The sequence below is a fragment of the Panicum virgatum genome, chromosome 8N (genome assembly GCF_016808335.1).
Source record: "Panicum virgatum strain AP13 chromosome 8N, P.virgatum_v5, whole genome shotgun sequence".
Lineage (NCBI taxonomy): Eukaryota > Viridiplantae > Streptophyta > Magnoliopsida > Poales > Poaceae > Panicum > Panicum virgatum.
Genome location: NC_053152.1, coordinates 30434223 through 30455558, shown reverse-complemented (window position 1 = coordinate 30455558; position 21336 = coordinate 30434223). Strand labels below are relative to the sequence as shown.

General features: G+C 44.8%; 1 protein-coding gene and 2 long non-coding RNA genes across 5 annotated transcripts; 2 read left to right on the top strand and 1 right to left on the bottom strand.

Annotated features, from left to right (window-relative positions):
- Positions 1-1319: 1319 nt before the first annotated feature.
- Positions 1320-3987, bottom strand: LOC120686881. 2 transcript variants are annotated; one of them, XR_005680431.1, is made up of 5 exons: positions 3462-3972; positions 3349-3391; positions 3148-3243; positions 2838-3028; positions 1320-1763 (listed from the first exon to the last, which is right to left on the bottom strand). It is a non-coding gene; the product is annotated as an uncharacterized LOC120686881 (long non-coding RNA). The 2 variants fall into 2 exon arrangements; XR_005680430.1 differs by lacking the exon at positions 1320-1763 and having other exon boundaries at positions 2753-3028; positions 3462-3987.
- A 1701-nt stretch (positions 3988-5688) lies between these two features.
- LOC120686377 lies at positions 5689-14941 on the top strand. Of its 2 annotated transcripts, XR_005680153.1 has the most exons (6): positions 5689-5819; positions 11493-11577; positions 12073-12142; positions 12646-12739; positions 13735-13796; positions 14387-14941. It is a non-coding gene; the product is annotated as an uncharacterized LOC120686377 (long non-coding RNA). The 2 variants fall into 2 exon arrangements; XR_005680152.1 differs by having other exon boundaries at positions 11493-12142.
- A 762-nt stretch (positions 14942-15703) lies between these two features.
- On the top strand, positions 15704-17517 carry LOC120686737. Its single transcript, XM_039968943.1, has 2 exons — positions 15704-16116; positions 16263-17517. The coding sequence occupies exons 1-2, from the start codon at positions 15716-15718 to the stop codon at positions 16834-16836; spliced, it is 975 nt and encodes a 324-aa protein (XP_039824877.1). The 5' UTR covers positions 15704-15715; the 3' UTR covers positions 16837-17517.
- Positions 17518-21336: the final 3819 nt, after the last annotated feature.

The window sequence follows — 21336 nt, the reverse complement described above, 5'->3', positions numbered from 1 at the left end:
GAATGGGGGCAGAAACGTCCGTTCAAATGAACTGTAACAAGGAAATGGAGAAAAATAGGAAGAAACACCCAAAATGAAGAATTCGCAGTCCACGGTGTTAAATTCTGGAAGGCAAATGAATTGTTGTCAAATAATAAAAGGTATACGAATTGAGACTCAAATACTGAAATTTCTCGATGAGGGCACCGTAAATCTGATGGCTGTCTCATCTTGCTGAGATCCGCCTGTCATGGTGCCTGCGTCGTCCAGAGCGACGGGATCCGAGTAGCGGTGGCCGGCGGCACTCGTAGCGGAGGCGACCCATAGCGGCGGCGGCGGCAGCGACTCGTAGCGGTGGCCGGCAGCGGCAGCGGCAACTCGTAGCGGCGTCCGACGGCAGCTTGTATATACAACCGGCCCAAACATATGCGCGTCAAGATTGTGTGAGTCTGTGAGCCGAGCGTCGTTACATACGAACCGAGCTGCGACTGGGATTACGGGACGAGCCGAGCGGAGCGCGTGCGCGTGGCGCGAGCGAGCAGCGCATCCCATTCGATGCTTCTTCATCCACGTGGCACGTATCGAGGCAGGGCTACCCGTCCTAGACAGTACGCAGCCGCCATCGCTTCCATCGTTCGCTCGCGACGAATCAACTCCCGGGCGGAAGGGCAGAAAGGCGGGCATGGCGGAAGTGCAGCGCGGAGAACTCTTACCCAACGATGATGAAGGTCAAGGAGACGACGGCCACACCCACGACGACGGCAACGCCCACGGTGACATTGCCGCAGCCAGTGCGGTAGTCGGCGCGGCGAAACTCTACCCGGCGCCGTCGTTGGACCCCTTGTTGGATCGCAGCCACGCTGCTCCGTTCCACGATGACGGCCCCGGCCACCGCCACACTGCTCCATCGCAATCGGTCATCAGGTAACTGATCCTCGCTTCTACTCGCTTAATCATGATCATCGGTCCTGTTTCTTAGTAGACCTCGTGATCGCTTCCTCAGATCTTTGAATGATGCTGTCGGTGGTGATCGTGGAGAAGAGAAACAACAAATAACACATGTTGGATTAGTGGAGAATGAAGTACATAATGAGGTAAAAAAATAAAAGTAACAAAAATTAACAGACTATATATTTTTTCTTTTCATGATAATAGACCTTTAATTTACAATTCATATGTACAGAAGCTGGTACATAAATCTGGACAACATTTGATCACACCTAAAGTTGGCATAACTTTTGAATCTGAGAAAGAAGCTTATGAGATGTACAACACCTATGCCGGAAAGGTTGAGTTCAGTATTAGGAGCAAGACAAAGCACCGTAGAGATAACATGTCACTTTTTAAACACAACCATCACATTTCTTATTTCTAAATATAAATATGTATATTTCAGATAACATGATACATTGTACATTGATCCCATAAAAACTTTGTACATGGACACTCTGTCAATACAAAATATGAAGGTCACAGTCACCATCGGCCAATTTGTGTAATGAACTGAGAAACCATCCTTCAGGATCTTGATGACGGGTAATTGGTCTTGATGACTTGTAATCATGCTGCTGCTTAATGAAGAGCTTCTTCGGCAAATTTCTGACTCTTGAATCAATCAGCTCGACGCTGCCTTTATACTTGGACGTCTTACTCACGCCTGCGAGCATGTGGGGAGAGCCATGCCTCGAAAGAACTAATACTCTCAAGTTCACTGAACTTGACCCAGTAGTCTGAACCAGCATCCCAGCAGTAAGGGGGCGTCAGATGATGCATCTGCTTGTGATCTGAATCAGAGCAAGCAGAAAGTTTGGTTACGAACAAACACTGACAAATAAAAAAGGTGACAGAGTTATGAAAGAGAAGTCAGATGTGTTATTTGCAGTCAGTTGTGGAAATATTTGCAGTCAGTTATGAAAGAGAATCCATGTTGCAGCAAATGAGATAAGGGAAAATTGGTTCTGTAGCATCGAAAGATGTCGACTTCCGTAAAATACCATCGAAAGAGTTCGGCCCCATAAAATACCACTGAAAGCTACTACCGTTACCGGAAAATCGCACTCCGTTAGATTTTGTTCCTAGAAACCTTTTGGTCTGCTGTTTTCAGAACATTACACGGCAGCGAATTGACCTATCTACCCTTGGCTCCCTTCTTGCCTTATCCAGACTCGTCTCTCCCCCATAGCCCTGACCTCGCCTCAAGTACCAGTTAGTCCCGGACCAACAACAAGTAGGATGGCATCTTCTACTTCTACTCCAGCAAGACCTCTAGATTCACCATTGAGTCCAGGACCTACAACTAGAAGAATGACCATGCAATTAGTTGATGTACTGAAATAATCATGTGTTACTCTATTGGTATGCTGAAACTAGATTAGTTCTTGTTGTTTCTTTAAAACATGAAGCATGGGTTGTATGGTCTTGGATCTGTTAACATGAAGCATTGCATGGGTTGTATGTTCTTAGATGTGTAAACATGAAGCACCTATTGCTATTGCTATTGGTTATATTCAGTGCATGTGTTGCTATGTTAAGTTTTCATGACTTGAAATGGGCAAGTGTGAGCTATGTGCTGTGCGTGTTTCATAGTGCTTATAATGGTTGGGGGGTATTTTGGTCCAAGTTAACAGAGCTGCTGGTGAAATGTAACAGATTGGTATTTTGCGGTAACGGTAGCAGTTTTCAGTGGTATTTTACGGGGCCGAACTCTTTCAGTGGTATTTTACGGAAGTCGATATCTTTCGATGCTACAGAACCAATTTTCCCATGAGATAAAATCACATGTTCAAGAATAACATCCACATTTATTTCAGAATAATAATAATCAAACGGCACCCAAAATGAGCAATCATCACACCTACATTGATGTGCAAATATTATTAAACCAGCTAGCAGGAAACTGCAATGCATCTGGGAAAGAAATATGCATCATGCAACCATTCTGACGAACTTCTGGCCCTCCATGCAGATCAAGAATAGAAGCTTGGCAACTGGTATTCTGCTCTTGGCATTTAGTATTGGACTCTAACAAGCTCTGGCTATCCACATTGGTCTGGACGATGATGATGATCAAACATAACTTTAAATTAGTAGATGATTAGAACAATAAACTACCAGAGAATAAAGCAAGCTCCTGAATTAATAAAGATACTAGACGAACAGGAATCATACCACATCTGAACGACTGCAGCTTTCACTTTGCTTGTTAGAAAAACTAGTTAAGCCCATTCCTGAAGTTGTACACTGACTCAGAATTGGCTCTTCCAACTGATTGGAATGCCTCTCGCAATTAGTTTATATTGTCAATGGTATAACCAATCCTCATCATCAAACACCACACTGTTTAATTCGTGTAAGATTTTCTCAGATTACCTGTGGGAATGGGGATCGAGTGTACTATCTCCGATTGGATTTCCTGAAAAATGCTAGTTCATTGACCATGTGTTGTAGTGGATCGAGGGAGAGGTGAGGCGGTGGCTACTTACGTCGAGGAGGCGGGCAGGGGCGGAGAGGACCTCCTCGGCGACGAGGGATGCGCGCCGAGCGACACCGAAGGTCGAGGCCTGGGTCCTCGGCGGCGGCGGGAGGTGGAGCTGGCGGTACAGCGTGCAGTTGCACGGCGGCGTGTCGCAGGAGTTCTCACGGCCGCACTTGGCGCACGTGATGGCGCACAGGCTGCGCGACGCCGGGAGGGGAAGTAGCTGCGGGGCCGAGCCGTCGGGAGGGGAGAAGGCGCCGCCGGACGGAATCGGTCACGGGCGCCGGGAGGCGACAGGGGCCGCGCCCGGGGAAGCGGCGGGTGGGGGCACGGCGGCCGGCATTGGGGCTCAGGCGCGTGGGGGAGGGAGCACCGGTGGACGCGGCGGACTCCGACCATGGGGATCCGGCGATGGCGATGCAGATGGATAAGAAGAGAGCCGGGAGACAGGCCGCCGAAAGCCGATCGAAAATGAGGAAAAGAAGCTGAGCCGAGCTTTTTTTTTCCCAGCTGGAAATGGAGCCGCGCGCCTCAGGGGCCGTCGCCGTTGGCTTCCGTGGACCCGGTGCCCACCCCAGTTTTTTCCGCCCGGAGGCATCTTTACAGCCAGCTCTCGTCTTGCCGAAGATATCTGGAGCAAATCTCCCACAAGTTCATACATTTGACTCCGGGGGCGTTTAGTTCACAGAAATTTTCACCTCCCCTTTAAACACATGTATGAAGCACTAGATGTAACTAAATAACAAAACTAATTATACAGTTTGGATGTACACGACGAGACTAATCTTTTAAGCCTAATTAGTGCATGATTAGCCATAAGTGCTACAGTAACCCATATTTGCTAATGATGTGGTCAAAGACCTCAAAAGATTCGTCTCGCGGTTTCCAAGTGAGTTCTGAAATTAATTTTTTAATTAGTGTCCGAAAAGCCCTCCCAACATCTGGTCAAACTATTGACGTGACACTTAGACCAAAAATTTTCTCCAACTAAACACCCCCTCAATAAACTATATGGCGCCAGAAAAAAATTGTAGCAGCTTGATACTTATGTGTTGGAATTGAGAATGGAGACATATACTTCCAATTGGGCGATTCTGTTTCGCTCAGATTAGTATGTTGAAGTTAGCTAGAGATTTTATATTAATATAAAAAATAAAATTACATCTTCATGATAGCTGATAGGCATATATAGATAACAGATTTACTCCATATAAGGTGACTGATTTCTTGTGTTTGGGTCAGTCACCCTAGTGAACCATTAGATCGGCAATCAACGGATGAGGACAACTCCTGTGTTAGTCAATTAAACGGGTCCGCAAAGAAGCTATTTGTGTGCCTGTTTACATGTATTTTGGCCTTTTGGGCCCGCAGCCGCCGTTAACATGTTATTAGGTAGCGTGTATTGTGTCAACTGAAAGCAAATGGACCCGGTTTTGCTCTGTTGAGTGAGGAAAAGGGGGAGAAGCGGTGTGTGGTTTGAGCAATCCAACAGATTCATCTTTCTTTTTTCTCTTTCCATTTTTTCTCAATATAGGGGATTGATGTTGAAAAAACCTACTCTAGCAGATTGATTTTCCATCTCCCTTTCCCCTTTATTTTTTTTCAATCCCCAATAATTTCTCTCCAATCCCCAATAGGAAGGGGAGACATCACATCTTCCTTTTCATATAGAAAAGGGGGAAATCAATCTGTTGGAGCACTTCTTCCTTGTATATTGAAATTGAGAAAGGGGAATTTCTTATATGGTGAGAAAAAGAAAAGGGGAAGATCCTTTGTTGGAGTTGCTCTTATTCATTTTGCCCTTTCCGCTTCGTTCTCGTCGCTGGGCGGGGGGCAGCGGCAAATCAGTGGCGGCGGCGTCGCATCATCGGCCACCTGACAGGTTAGGGAGATAGGGGTCATCGGCTTCTGCATCTGGTGAGAGACCCCATGCTTAGCTCTTTTGCTCTTCCTTCTTCTCTCCAATCCTTGTCTTCCATCAATTCCAACCCTAGTTCATCTTCACCATCCGCATGGGGAGCCGGGCGCCGAGGGTGTCGTGTCGTCAGGATGATGCAGTCGGCGCAGATGAGGACGGAGTTGACGAGCGGGACGAGCGCGTGGAAGGGGCGTGAGACGAGGGCGCAACGGCCTAGCGTCTTGATGTCGCCGATGCAGTTGAGGACGTCGAGCAGCACCGCGTCGTCGAGCCGGTTGAACTGGTCCGCGGCCTCGGCCCCGCCGCGCGGGCGCCCCTCCTCCTGCCGCCCCACCTCCGTCCCCCTGCCCACGCCGCCGCAGATCTGTGCACGCGCTTCCCAGGCCAGCGCGCAAGGCAGCTAGCGGCAAGCGCATGTAAGTAGCGGGAGACACCAGGCATTTTCAGGTTAGTAGCAGTAACAGCTCGTGCTTGCTTCTCCTCTGTTCAGTGCAGATGTGGATGAATAGTGAGCACATATATGCATAGGTTGTTGAATTTTGGGTTGCTAATGGTTGGATTTGTGGCCTGTTTTGTGCGCGTGTGTGAGGAAGGGGATTTTTGGAGTTAGGCAAAATGGATTTGAGAAGTGACAAGTAGTAGTAAGCCAGTAGAAGCGTTGTCTGTTTCTCAATTTTGTTCTTGTCTTGTCTGTTCTTTTTTTCACAGAATTATAGCTGTGAAATGCTGCAGCATACTAATTGTACACTGAAGACCTATAAGCAAAGGCTCTATTACAAACAAACTTAATTTAGTGGTAGCAAACAAATGTTAGTATGTGTTAGTGCGGCCTGTTCTTTGGTCCTTCAACCCTGTAGTATTCATCGCTTTTGGTAGCTTGTGTTATAGACTATTATTTTTTAGATAATATATGTTGTGGTGGTGCCGTTTCATGCAATTTTTGACACTGTCTTAATATGGCGCGCGATATAAACTTGTGGTATTATATTCGTATATTTTTCGAAGGGGAAGATAAAATCAGTGTTGCCCATCAATAAGCTATGCAAATTAGTTGGGTGGTTGCTCATCATGTGGTGGTTGTTGTTCACTCTATTTTCCTTTTGGAAACAGAGCGCTGGCTTGTTTGCTTCATTTTGCTTGTATGCAGAAAATTTGGTGAAAACAATTTTGACATAGTTGTAGATACAGCCAGCAGGATTCTTAGTATAGGGTCCCGGAGTGTTGTTAGATCAGTAGTATATATGTTTCTAGCATATCCAGGTTAGTAAATTCAACTAGTAGAAGCTGTGGGGTTGGCTGGAACAGAAACACGAGCCTTTGGTCTTGCAGGCTTGCAGCTTTTTTCTTCACACATAATTTTTTACCGTGTCATAAAGAGATCGAAACATTCCATCAAATGTTTCTATTCCTTCTTATTAATCTAAATTTTTGATTATGTGAGTTGTTAACTCAAATCTAAAATTTCATCTCCTATCTAGTTTGTGTCAGCCTATACTAGAATGAAATTGTTAGCAATAGCTGTTGACTATGCATATTACACTTTACAGAAGAGCAGACATGCAAAGCATGAGCTAGAAGAAGTTAGTGTCTAATTCAGCATGACAAATGGTTTTATAATATGCTCTTTTTCCCTAGATTTTGATTATTTGTTGTTCCTGCTTCTTTATGTGTAGTGCTGTAGGCCTTGTCTGATATTAAAAAATTACTATGTAACTTTTTAATTATTGCAGTACAAAACATGGTGTAATTTTAGCTACATGCAATGTTAAATTCAGAATCTATTTCCTCGCCTTTCCTGTTTTTTCCCTCATACCTCTAGATATCGTTAAAAAAACTCGACCTGCGGGCCTCTAGATATCATACATTATTCATTTAGTATGAATGAAATCATTTTATACAAAAGTTCGTCAAATGATTTTGTTGGGCTGGTTGTGTCAATTTTAAGATAACACAGCAAAGCTAAGTGCCAAGTTATGAACCAAATCTAGAGAGAGAGAGCTTGTATCATGGTAGTAATGCTAAGTGCCAAGGTAGCGTTAAGTAAAATCTGGTAGCTCGTTGTTTGTTGTCCATTATAAGTAACCTGTAAAGTGTTATGGAAAGTGGAGCCGGTCCAGGGCCCACGCGGCACTGTACTGCATGAACAGTACCGCGTGAACAGTGCCGGGAATAAGGATTAGATGTGTTTGTTAGGAAAGAGATAAGTTAGATTGATTTGGTTAGGATATTGCTTAGGGGTCAAGTCAGTCGTCTCTATAAAAGAGACTATCATGTATCAATTAGAGACAAGCAAGAAGAACCCTAAAAGTAGTCAGAGCCTCCAAGGGAGGGCGACGAACAGGTTCTTCGTGCTATCCCTAGATCTACCATATCATTTGGTATCAGAGCCTTCGATCTTGCGACACCATCCATTTCAGCCACCACCACCATAAATTGCATTTACTCATCGACAAGCCATGGAAACAACCACCGCAGCCCCCAAGATCCGCATTCCGACCTTCGATGGCAGTACCGATCCACTGCTATGGTTGCACCGCTGCAACCAGTGCTTGGACGCATGGGAGACACCGGAGTTCCTGAAGGTACGGACTGTTTCTTTCAAGATGACAGGCCCAGCACTACGGTGGTTCGACGAGATCGAGAGGACCATCGGCGTACCTACATGGCCGGAGTTCACTGGCGCGGTCCGCCGGCGATTTGCTTCGGCTCCGACATGTGCACCCCCGCCGGCTGAATTCAATGCGGTGTCGCTGCCGGTGTCTTCATCTCCCACCATCGCCGAGATCCTCGCCAAGATCGACTCCTTCTGCGCATCTTCTCCGGCATACACTGCGGCCACAACAACACGGGTGGCTGCCGCTACATCTCCTCCATCGACGGCCGCGACATCAGCAACACCAGCTGCGCCGCCGGCATCGCCTCCTGGACCGCCGCCGACCGCGCCTTCTCCGCCTGCACCAGTGGCGCCCACGCCGTCGGCGCCAACCCCATCTCCACCGGGGGCCCTGACGGTGATGTCCCCACCGTTAACCGAGCCATCGACACCAGTTGCGCCGACCGCCGTCGTCGATCCGCTCGTGGGACGGGATCAGCAGCCCCTGCCCATCCTGGATCCGTCGCCGCCAGCCCATCGCCGTCAGTCGAAGCTTTCCTCGTCGGCGTGGATCCTCGATAGCGACGACTCCACCCTTCGCGGATCAGGCTGCCCTACCCGTCACGGTGCTGTCCGCGCTCCTCCTCGGGCCGTCCATCGCGGCGCCCGTCGCCCATCGCGGGGGATACCTCCCCGCCTGCCGCGCCCCCATCCGTGGCTGCCTGCCCCGTCCGCGGCCGCCCACGCGCCGTCCGCGCTCCTCCGTCGGTGGCCACCCGCACGTTGTCCGCGTGTGCCTCCGCCCGTATGCGGGCGCCCACGCATCCGAGCGCGCCTTCGACCGTCCGCGGCCGTTCGTCCACCTGCTGCCGCCCGTCGGCGGCTCTCCAACGCCACAGATTGGGGCCGCCCGCCGCCCCGTGGCTGTGCTCGTCTCGGCGCACGAGCGTCCCGCTGGTCTGTCAGCGGGCTTTCAGCGCACTCCTGGCCGCCAGGAGCCTGCCCCTTGGCCGGCCAGATTCGCCTCCGCCCCTGCCGTCCGCCGCTGCGGGTGTCCGTCTCGGTTCCCTGCCCACGGGAATTCGGTTCCCGGCGGGATTCCACCTCACCACCAGCGGTCCCTGTACAGTTGGGCCACGGCGGCGAGGCCCAGGTGGAGCTGGTGCGGGAGGCCGCGCTTCCAGTCCTTCACGGCGCTTCACCTAGCAGTCGTGCCTCTCTCAGCCCCAGGGATGCGCATGCTTCCGCCAGAGACCGCCGCCACCGACTGCATCTAGATCGTCGCCTCCTTGCTCGCAAGGGAGGTACCACCGGCAGGTTGCGCCTCCATAGATGTGGTGGCGTTCGCCGCTGCACGTCTCCATCCTCTACCCCAGGGAGGAGTGTGCTCTGGCCACCGTACAGATGCCTGCACCAGGGACGACACCATTCGCGTCCTTGTATCCGTGTGCCAGCGCCTTGCTGGTCCTGCCGTGGGCCTCCTGTGCTCCATCGCCCGTTTGGAGTCCCTCGCCAGAGCAACCAGTCTTCGCCTCCAGGATTACTCCGTCGACACCTCGGGAGGCTGACTGGCTGGGATCAGCCCAGCTGCGACCTCCATTATGGGCTGCTTTGGGTTGACAGCAGGCTCATCGTCAGCAGCTCTTCGACGTCATTCAACTGCTCTCCACCAGCAACATTGGCTCCAGCCTGAAGTCATCCCGTCTGCGCCAAGTTCGTCAACTCCAGCTCGAGGACGAGCTGTCTTCGAGGGGTGGAGAAGTGTTATGGCAAGTGGGCCGGCCACAGGCCTAGGCCCACAAGTACTGCACGTGAACAGTACAGCGGGTACTGTAGCACCGCCATAGGTTCGGGTTTAGGGTGAGTCTAGAAATTAGATTAATTAAGGGTCAAGTTTATTAGGCGCCTTGTCTATAAAAGGCTGCTATGAGTCCTAGGGTTAGGCAAGCAGAAAATAGATCAAAGAAGCAGCTCAGAACCTCCAGAGGGAGGGCGAGTTAGCCGATCTATCCTGTTGTTCTAGTATCGATAATCAGTCCACATCAAAATCATATTGGCTTCAACATGCATGGTTAGGCTGTTACAACTTACAACACAATATCACTATATGCTAGTGTTATTTAACTTATAATTCAATATACTTTTTTATTGTTTAAGTTTCATTTATGCCCAAAGAGTTTTTTCATTCTGATTTTTTCTAGTTTAATCTAGTTCAATCATGCTTAATTGCTTACTGAGGGCCTGCTTGGTTGGTTGCCAAATCTTTGGCAGGCCAAAATTTTGGCAAATTTGACCATGTTTGAATTTAGGTACAAAATTAGTTAAACAATAAAATTTTAATGCTCATGGGTTTTTATGCCCTAAATAACTCATCCGAATGAGAAATTTGTTCTTTACATGATTTTTAGTTTAGATTCAAACATGGTCAAATTTGCCAAAATTTTGGCCTGCCAAAAGTTTGGCAACCAACCAAGTAGACCCTGAGTTTAAATTAAAATTCACAAATATTTGTATCAAAATTATACCAAGAATCATGTAATTAAATTTTTTTACCTTGTTATAATTTCTTATATCCTTTTCATTTGTACCTTTTGTATCCCTTCTGTTCTATGTGTTTAACTTCAAACCTGTGTTGGACTTGGTCTTCTCGCCTCCTTTACTTTTTTACACATGTTTTGTTTTAATTTATACAAGCAACTTATATTGTAATTTTAGTGTTATTTTGGTTCAAATTTCTTAATTTTGTGATAGCTATGCTATTTAACGTTACCTCACACTACTTGCAATGGCTTTATGCATGTTCCAGCATTTTACTTTTGTGATGCAAACTTCTATTTTACCCATTTTACTGTAGTTTACAGCTGCGGTGTAAGCTTTTTGGTCGTTTGCTGCTTAACAGAAGTGACAACTACAATATATGCATGACTGCATGTGTATTTGCTTTTGTTCATCTGAAAGTATTGCTGATTAGTTGTGGTTTCACCCATCTCAAATAAACTAAACTAAATAGTGTGGGTATATGTTACTTGTACCAATCATTGCCTGTCCGTCAGAAACTGAGTCTTAAAAGAAAGCAGTTTGATTCTGCTCGTCTTCACGGTTTTGCTTGTTCAATTGTTGCTTGCCACATGAAAGTTTTATTTGCACAGCATGGGAACCTAAGCCTTTCAATGGTTGGGATGAGCCTGCACGGTGCACTTTGTTTTCCTGGGTTTTCTGATTGGTATTTTTGTCTATTTCTCTCCCTGTACAATATGTAGAAAATGTAGTGGGTTTAGATTCAGTTTGGGGATTCCTAGTGTACTAGCACACCATTTTGTGCCAGGGGTGAGCTAAATTTTTCATTGTGTGCAGCCGCTTGTTACTCTATGAATTTTAATTATCGAAATTGTGAATTAATTAGGGAGCATTTCTATCTTATGACAGTACAAGTTACCCTTTATTGTACACTGATTTTGACACTATTATATTTGTGAGATATAATGGCCAACCTGTATAGTAGATTCATTATTTTTCAAGTGTTGCAGCGCTCTTGTGTCTTTGGTTTGGGAGCTAGCAGCTGTGCTTGCCAGGTGTTTAACGAAATTCCATATTTCCAAGGGGCAGAGAAAGGTAGGCTACCATTGGTATGCCCATCATACACGACCTGCGCTGTTCGCTCTCATGGTTTTATTGTTGTCTTCTTTGAGAAAATAAAAACTAATAGCAGAACTGGCTGTCCATTTGTATTGAGAGGCATTGGTCTCTAGTATTCATAGGAATTTTTTCAGACAGTGTTTATCCCTTTTATGATGCTTCAAAGTTGTCCGTGTCCATGTTTTACTTTGAAGGTACTCACTAAGTCTGTATATGTCTTGGCTAGCAATAATCTTTGTATTACTACACAAAGAATCTTCTCAAGTCATAGTATTAATAATTATAGTCCAACTATGAAAAAATTACTGTAGTATGATGTGCTGTAATTTAATAAATGCTTTTGTGTAACTGCAATATTTTTCTTTTCTTTATCAATTTGATTATTATTTTTGGTGCTTTATTTTTTCTAAATAAATTACTCATGTTGCTTGTGCACTCTTTCCATGGTTATCAATCCTTGCAATCATATAGGATAACTAACATATTATGGAACCATGGATCTCAAGTTTTACCGTTAGCACTGCAGAGCCTTATTAGTGAGGTGAACTCTGATTTCTTAAACAATAGACAATTTTTTATGGTCTATAACTTCCCTTTTTAACTTCCCTTTTTAAGTAACATTTGCTATTATATTGCTTGCAGGGCTTTGCTGTGGATATACATCTAGATATTCCATGAATTCAGAAGACTAAATTAGTTCTGTCATGTAAAAATCATATATGATTTTCAGTGCATAAGTGTTAAGACACAGTGGGCCATAACATGATAGATTAGTCGACTTTTTTTGTAACTAGATTACTGTTAGTTTTATTTGTTGGGCTGCGTTGTTTGATCCTAATAAAGTATCATGTCATCATAATGTTCTGTACTTAATGCTAATGTAGTTGTATCATCAGGATAGAAAAAAAGTGGCAGGACCCTACAAGGATGCTTAGTGTTTACACTTTTTAAAATGTAAAATTCAGATTGTGGTGATTTATTTTGTAACATAATATGGTTTGATACTTAATTTTCTTCTTTACCATTCTTTATTTAATGTTGCAGCTACCAAAATCGGTGAGGAATATAGTTTGATCGAGAAACAGGTCTAGTCATTGGTGAAACTGCTATAGCTAGAAATTGGGTTTCCTTAATGCAGGTGACTGTAGAAATCTTCTCTTTTTTTCCCTTAAAATGTAGTGCTATCCTTTGCAGTATAATTTTCATAATTTTCTGTGTTCCTTTCTTGTTTTAGAGTTCTTTCTTATTCCACATTTTGGTGTACTCCTTTCTTGTTTGAGAGAGATTGTTAAGTCCTTAAATGCTCAAAATGGGTTTTGTTGGAGTATTACTGTAAGCTCTGTTCCAAAATCCCTTTTAGTTGTTACTTTGTTGTTGCTTATAAAGAAAAGGAAGATATAAAGTATCTCTGTATTGTATAATTTTACTTGGTGTTCCTTTTTATTTTATTTTGTCTCTGTATGCACAGACATAACTTTAGGCATATTTTTTATTCAAAATACTATGTGTCAATAGTACCTGGTACTGACTGATTGGGTCACAATTGGCCAGCCTATTATTTTTTCAAATTTTCATTCAAAAGATATGAACTGCATTGCCCTTACACTGTTGTTGGGTCTGTTGCCAACAGATGCTTCATAGCAGCCCGAATAAATCTAACGGGTGCAACACATTATATAGCGGACCTGTTAGGGACAGGCACACGCTATAGGAACATTAAGACTTGTATGCGGAGGCAAGCACTCTACAGGAAAGATGGGTGACTTACGTGAAAATAATATATAAATCATTTTATGTAAAAAAGACAATGACTTATACATAAGCAAAAGTCACTTGACAATATTTTTGTCGATACCATTAATCTCATCTTCCTATCCTTCCCCCCATATTTATTGTTCTAGAGTTATTGCGGGTGATCTCGAGTTTTGTCTCTGATTGGCTGAGGATTTTTGTTGATATAGAGTTTCAGATTTTGATCTCTCACACATACATCACTTTGAAATCAAGATGGGCTGCCGTTATTCAGTTAGCTGTAGATTTGGTTTTGCTTTATTGATTATTGGCTCTCTAGTGTGGATGATACATTTTTTGGAGTTTCTGTTGTAGCTTACTATTTTTGTTTCATATGACCAGATCTGATTACTTTCTGGGATTTGCGGGATTGGAGTTGATCAGTTGAGGGAAGGAGAACTCGGGTGAAGAATTTTGTCTTTTCATGGAAATGTTCATTTTACAATTTAGTATGCTTATTTGTAGTTTGTTCCATACTGTTAATTAATGTTTACTTTGAATTTACAGTCCAGTTGAACTCTATTTACGTCAAATCGCCTTTGTGTAAATTATGTATGTAATGCATTTAATTTAGGTTCCCATTTTTATTACAAGTACTTTTCATATTCTGAATATGTGTAAAGATTTTTGTTCCTTTTGTCTCCATTCTGAATGCTTCAATTCATATCCATCAGTTTTGTAGATGATCCTTTTGGGTTATGATCCCTTTTTATTGTTCAGAATATTATCTGTACAGAACATTTCTAGTTGCCTTTTTCCGTTGGTTGATGCAAATCTGTAGATGGTTTTTTGGAGCATGGCTGCATGATAAATTATCATTGTTAATGTGTTGTTGTCTTAGCATTATGGAATTTCTACTAGGCTACTTTGACAGATTTAGTTTATCGTTTATGATGTCTTGCTCCTTCAATAGTTTAAGTTAATGTGTATGTGTATGTGCGTATGTTTATGAATGTAATCTGATGTTCTAACTCTATTTTTTGTACGTGAGGAGTTGCCAATGACCCGCGACAACTTCACCTATCTTTGCATTCAAGAAGGACCTCAGACTCATCTGGTTCTTGCGTGGTCTCCTTCTGTTCATGTACGCAATTTTTGGATGCGGTCTGTTCGTGCTCTGGAGAGGTTAGTTTGGTTTCGCAATGTTCAAGACTACCGTCTTGTTGTTGATTCAGATCGCAACTTTGCATTCATTCTATGCCCTGAACATGTTAATGCTGAGGGATTGAGGGCTAGGTATGTCACTGTTTGCGACACCAAGTTCTTCAAGTTAGTGAAAAGTGTTGTGAAGATGCCTTACTATGATGATACTAACCAGTACTCAAGGGCCTGCAACTGAGTCGGACAGTAGTTTAGTTGGATAGTAGTTTGATTGGTCTGTTATTTTGGATGGCATTATGTCAGAGTTGGCGAGGAAAAGACCTGCTTTTGAAATGTAGTTGCAAACTGATATTCTACTATCTACTTTGGGCAAGCAACAATATGTGTAATATTTAAGTTTGAATTGAAATCAAATTTGTTCAGATCCACTAAGTGTGGTTATTTTCAATGTTGGAATGTTTTTCTTTAGTCAATTATCATTTTTTTTTGTTTTTGGAAGCCTTTTATCTAACCAGATCCACTAACAATTGTGGTTCATGGTCTTCTATCTTGAGGCAAAATTGTTTTAGTTTTGTTTGTATAACTTTTAGTTAACTTATAGTGACATTACATTTTTGTTATTTTGGCTGTTCATATTTGGGGATTACGGTTGTTAGTACACATTTCCGCTCTGCTGTCTTATAATTTGAATTTAAAACTTACAAAACAAAGTGAAGGCCATTTATATTTTCTGGGGGCTACTCACTTGATTTAGAACTGTTCTGCACTTTTTTGTGGATTACGACAGTCTACAGAGAGTTCATAGTCCAAAAATCAGTCCACCACAGACCAACGGCTAGCCTAGAGAGCTCACAGTCAAAAAAAAACAAGTCCACCTTATACCAAAAGCTAGTCCAAAATAGTTCAAAGAATTGTTAACGAGCACGGTACCAAATCAACAGTTAACACCACAGACTAAAGGCCAACCAAAAACAGTTCAAATAATAGCCCACGCCACCACATAAGCAAAAAAAAAATGTCAACCAAAGAAAGACAATGACTTACGTCGAATAAAAAATAAGTTACTGAAAAAAAACAGTGACTTACGCTGAACAAAAAATAAGTTACTGAAAAAATACAGTGACTTACGCCTAACAAAAAAATCAGTCACTTTATACCGAGACAGACCCTATAGATAAACACGAGATGTTTCGGAGATGGCTAACACTTTCCACATACTACCATGGGCGGATGCCTCGCTTCGCCGCCAAGCGTGGAAGAAGCCGGGGAGGCGCCGAGGTCGCCCTGGTGCTTCGCTTTCCAGGCGCATCGTGCAAACGGCGAGCGGCCTTACTACCTGCGCTACGACGCGCACGGTGGTGAGGCCGCCGGCTTTGGCAGGTCGCTCCGGCTAAACGGGGAGAGCGTCGCCAGCCCATACACCAGGTTCTACTTGGAACCGTCCAGGGACAACCCCGGTCTCGTGCACATCCGATGCTGCTACGACAAGTACTGGGCGCCGCGGCAGCTCCCGTACGACGGCGGCTGGGTCGTCGCCGGCGCCGCATACGAGGCGGAGGAGGATCTGTCCGAGCCGACGTGCACGCTGTTTAGGGCCGTGCGCGTCCCTCCTCTCTCCGTCCGGTATACCGCGGTCTACATCCATCTATGCGTACTGAATTTGAAATTGCTAAACTCGATTTCATCAGTCTCCTCTCACCTTCACAAGTAATTCTAGCTAGCTAATGGTTCGAAAATTCTAGCTAGCTAATGAAGTTTGCAAATTGCAGGCTCCTCCACGTCCAACTAGAAATGTACGCGTGCGTGCCGTCGTGCTCTGGCCCGACGTCCATGGCGGGGGCTGCCATCCTGTCCACGCTTAACGGAGACGAAGGCGATGTCATCACCACCTTCACCGCTCATGACCTGTCGCAGCAGTTTGTGCTGCCCAGGCACCTCGCTTTCAGAGGCGACAACGGCATGTACCTCCGCACTAGGACCTTTGAGCGCCACGCGTACCTGCAGTTCTCAGGGCGCGCCGTCGGAGACGAAGCTGTGGCCAACACCGTCGGCACCAACGACGACGGGACCTTCCGTGTGATATCGAACAACGTAGCCAAGTTCTGGAGGCGCAGCCCGAACTGGATCTGGGCCGACTGCTCCGCCGACGACGCCACGGCGGACGGCGGCGGCGACACCCTGTTCAGGGCGATCAGATTGCCATCCGGAGAAGGTGCCGGCCTCTTCGCGCTCCAGAACCTGGGCAATGGCTACTTCTGCAAGAGGTTGACCACCGAGGGCAAGAGGAGCTGCCTCAATGCCGGGACGCCCACCATCACGGCTGATGCAAAGGCTGCAACTTGAAGAGCCCGTCGTCTCCCGTGAAATTTACGACGTCGTGTACGACCTCTCCCAGCCAAGAATATACGGCAGAAGCGTCGTCCCCATGGCCACCGCCTCCGGACTCAACGGCTCCACGTCGAACAACGCCGCCAAGCTTACCCTGGAGTTCAAGGACACGGAGAAGACGACCTGGGGTTCCAGTGTCACGATGAAGCTTGGTGTCGCAGCCACCACGATTTGCGCCGGGGTACCGGTGATTGTAGGAGACGGGACCGTTGAGGTTTCCGATGAATTCAGCGGATTGTACAGCTGGGGATCGCCGGCCGAGAAGGAGACGACACAGAAGGTCGCCTACGAGGTCACCGTGCCTCCCAAGACGAGGGTGACGGTGACCTCGACGGCGACGAGGGCGTCCTGCGACGTCCCCTTCTCCCACACGCAGAGGGACACCCTGGTTGACGGGCGGCAAGTCACGTACGACATGGACGATGGCCTCTACAGTGGTGTCAACTACTACGACTTCAAGTACGTGACAAGCGAAGAAAACATATGCAATGACGAAAACTAGAAGAGTTGCCCAACAAAAAACTGATGTCCTAGAATACGTAATTCGCAGGATTACTGTTTTATCGTTGTCGTGGTAATTTGTAACCTCGAACTGTCGGGGATGATATAAAATTATAAATGGATATGGTTTTTACATTTACTTTGTGTTCAGATTTACCTGCATCCACCCTTCAACCCCTTTTTTTTTTCCGAAGCAGAGAATTTCTTTTATTTTGATTTGAAGGAATGGCACAAAACTTCTTCGGGCAACTCTGCAGCGTCTCCTCAAAATTTGACATGACATGTTCAATTGAGGCCATAAAATATCTATGCTTAACACAATTATATATTGAGAATACCAAAGCACAAATAATCTTATCTTGCCTAATGAAGTGACCAGCGCAATTGGGTTGCTAATCATATGTTGGTGTGCCATTGCATCGTCCTGGTTTATCATGAATTTGTGCTAGCTTCACTATACCATTGCTCTTCTTTTCTTCTTTTTGCCTCTGCTATGCATGCTCCTTGACAGACATAATTCGAATGTGGGCCCACCATAATTGCTGCATCTATTCGGGACGCTACCATCGTCTCCTTGCTTTATTCCATATATATTATGCTATGTCAATCAGATGACTTTCCGTTGTCCGATCCACATATGATTGCTCACTTCCATGTTGTATTCCTAATGCTGTGACCTTAAGCTACACGGCTTAAGCCCACTGAAGTGGAACAACTATATATTCTCTTGTAACGACATTTCACTCCCGTGTGTATAGGACAATGGCTTTATTATCAGCATTGTCGCTGCTATGGATTGTGGTTCGATCGTTAGTGAGCTACGGGCCACATATATCTTGCTAAAAAATTTGGCTAATGTCACATTTGAAGCTTGGCGTCACGGCCACCACCATCAGCACTGGGATTCCAGTGATCGTGGCGGATGGAAGCGTTGAGGTCTCTGCTGAATTCAGAGGACCGGGCAGCTGGGGATCACCCATTGTCGTGGAAGCAGAGTTCACAATTACCACCGGTAACCGCCGATGGTTATCAGTTGTATCGGCCCCCTCCAATAAATTTTTACCTACGATATTTTGACCAAATTTTTATAAAATTTATTAAAAATTTAAATTTCAATCAAAATTCATCTAAATTTCAAATTTCTCGGCCAAAATTTCAGCCGATAATCGCCGGTAATTCCGATGTTTTTTTCAAACCGAAAGTGTTAACACTGCATGGAAGCATGTCACCGTGCCTCGTAACACGAAGGTGAAAGGCAGCCAGGACGTCCTGCAACGTCCCCTTCTCGTACACGCAGAGGAACACCCAGATGGACGGTCAGCAAGTCACGTATGACATGGACGACGGCCTCTACACCGGGATCAATAGCTACAACTAGTGATTTGCGCGCACCCCGGCACGCGTAGGGCCGAGTTCTCAATGGAACGGAATAGCCTGGCTTGGGTGCATGGCTTTTTACCTTGGTGCGCAGAATGCTTGTTTCTTCTATATGAACCTAACTCCCTCCAAGCAAAGATCCATCTTAAATCTATGTTCTACATGTCACGGAGTACATCTTACTGCAAAAACTGAATTGTAAATAAATCTATGTCAATTAATAGCAACGATTGCAATGGTCAATTAATAGCAACGATTGCAACAACTTGTGTCTAAGATAAAAAAGGAATGACAAAAAACAACGGGGGAACTGTACCAATGTACTGGCTCATTCGAAGTCTGGTATGTGGAAGCTGAATCAAGCAGGAAAAATAGCTGGCAACCTGATAAGGCAAAACAATTCGCTCCACATCTCGAGGATCTTTGCTACCTGTATGGTACTGCACTGACTGTTCTCAGCGGAATGCAAAAACTGAAGTTGAGAATTCACGGTACATAAAACAATCATCTATGGAGCATCAATATAAGAAGAAAATAGACAAAACAATAACCACATGTATTTAATGCAGAAACATAGCTGACATGTAAAACAGTTCAACTCAGCAGTGAAATACTTCTGGTCTGCCAGCACAATCAGTTAATTTCAATATACTGTAAATGTATCAATCAAAAGCAACTAAATAGTACTCATGTGAGTCTTTAGTCCAAGAATAAACTTGATTATATACAGTGAAGGAAAAGTGTCTATAATCTGATAATTGCAAAATTTTCTTATACTTTCAGCTTCAAGTTCAAGGATTTCAGCATACAGGCAATCACGGTGTACTTCAGCCAATGATCAATATTTACATAACTGAAGATGCTCTATACCTCAGTTTTAAATATTCAATAAATTATGTACACTGTGGTAACTGAAAAGGAATGTTGAGAGAACTGGGTAAAGTACATTTTTAGTCATGCTTTTAACTCAAAAGGAACATACAGTAGGTTGTTAAGCCATGTGACCTTTTAATGGTGACTTTCTAGGTAGTCATGGATGATAAAATCTGGTTATATTTTGTTTCAGCTACAGTTAACATTCTCTGTATGCGATAGAGAAGATGAAAGAAAAGAGAACGTTTAGATACAATGTGGTGGCAAGTTAGTCTTATGAAAAGTGGCATTCATGAGGAATCTACAGTCAAATTGGAACTGGCATAAAATCTTGGAAAGAAGTAAAGAAATAAATTGGTTCCCTTTAGACTGTAATTAGGAAATCTTCCAAAGAGGTAAAACAGTAAATTTATCCATCAACTGAATATGGTTTGATCCAAAAGTACCATTCAGTGCCTGAGGTAATGTCAGAGAAGATCCAAAAGTTACATATTGTTCCAAGGTGATATACTATTATTATTGATACGGCAATACAAAATAGTATGGAACTCTACGATGATCATGTCACCAAACATGTTGCTGTCTTGTTAACTTAATATTGAGAAATCTGACAATTGTTTCATAAGAATAAGGTAGATAAGAAGTCAAAAGACCGAAAGTATACTGCAGGTATTGCGGCATAGAAAATCACTGGGATAAGATTAATGATGGAATTTTAGTGGGCTTGGCACATTAACAATTTCAAAAATTATAGTAAATCTCAAAGGCCCATGCATGCAAGAGGAAGTGGTGCAAGTTTAGTCCCACCTTGCTAGTGGAGGAGAGGGATGGTGGTTGTCTTTCCTATATATATATGACCCATCGGCCTCCACCAAAGACACACCAAAAACGAGTGTGGGTTTTTGCCTCTTCTCGCTGCTGCGCCGCCACCGTAGCCTTCTCCATCCTGAGCGCCGGCATGCACCGGCAAATGGGAGAGCAGGTCTCCGAAATCCTTCACCTTTGGGATCCTGCACCGGAAGAGGGCGAATAAGGTTTTTGGGAAGCGCCTCGCATGACTGCTCAAGGTCTTCATCACGGTGCATCTTCCGCCCAACTCCGTTGCCTCACAGGCCAAGTGCCTTCGTCGGCTCCAGCAGCGGTGGTTCGTCGACATCAACTGTAGCGAAAATTGCCTCTCATGCCATATTTCAATATAATGTTTTGGTGATTGATATAGACAACACAACACTTGGACTAATATGATTGTTAAGACGACCATTCTCAGGCTTTTAGGTTCAAGTGATGACAAAGAGAAGATAGGCATAGCTAGGCCCAAAGGGCCGCCCCTACGGTGGTTCCAAGGGACAAGAATTGAAGAGACCGTGAAGAAATCCAAGTCGAAAAGATCAAGACGAAGACAATTTGCTATCACCGGTTAAACCGATGATGAGCAAATTGCACTCATCGGTGCAATGAACTTGGCACCGAATTAACCGACGTTGGGTGTTTTACACTCACCGGTGTAATGGACTTGGAGGCTGAAGAGACAGCAGGAGTTTTACAAGCACCGGTTAAACCGACGATGAAGGCAAAGTGAGCGTCGGTGCAGTTGTCCAGAGACTCCATTTTTCGGGGGGTTTCTGAGCTTGCACTCACCGGTTAAACCGATGTTAGTTTTGAGAGCGTCGGTCGATTGATCAAAGTAGCTGTTGGAAGCTGTAA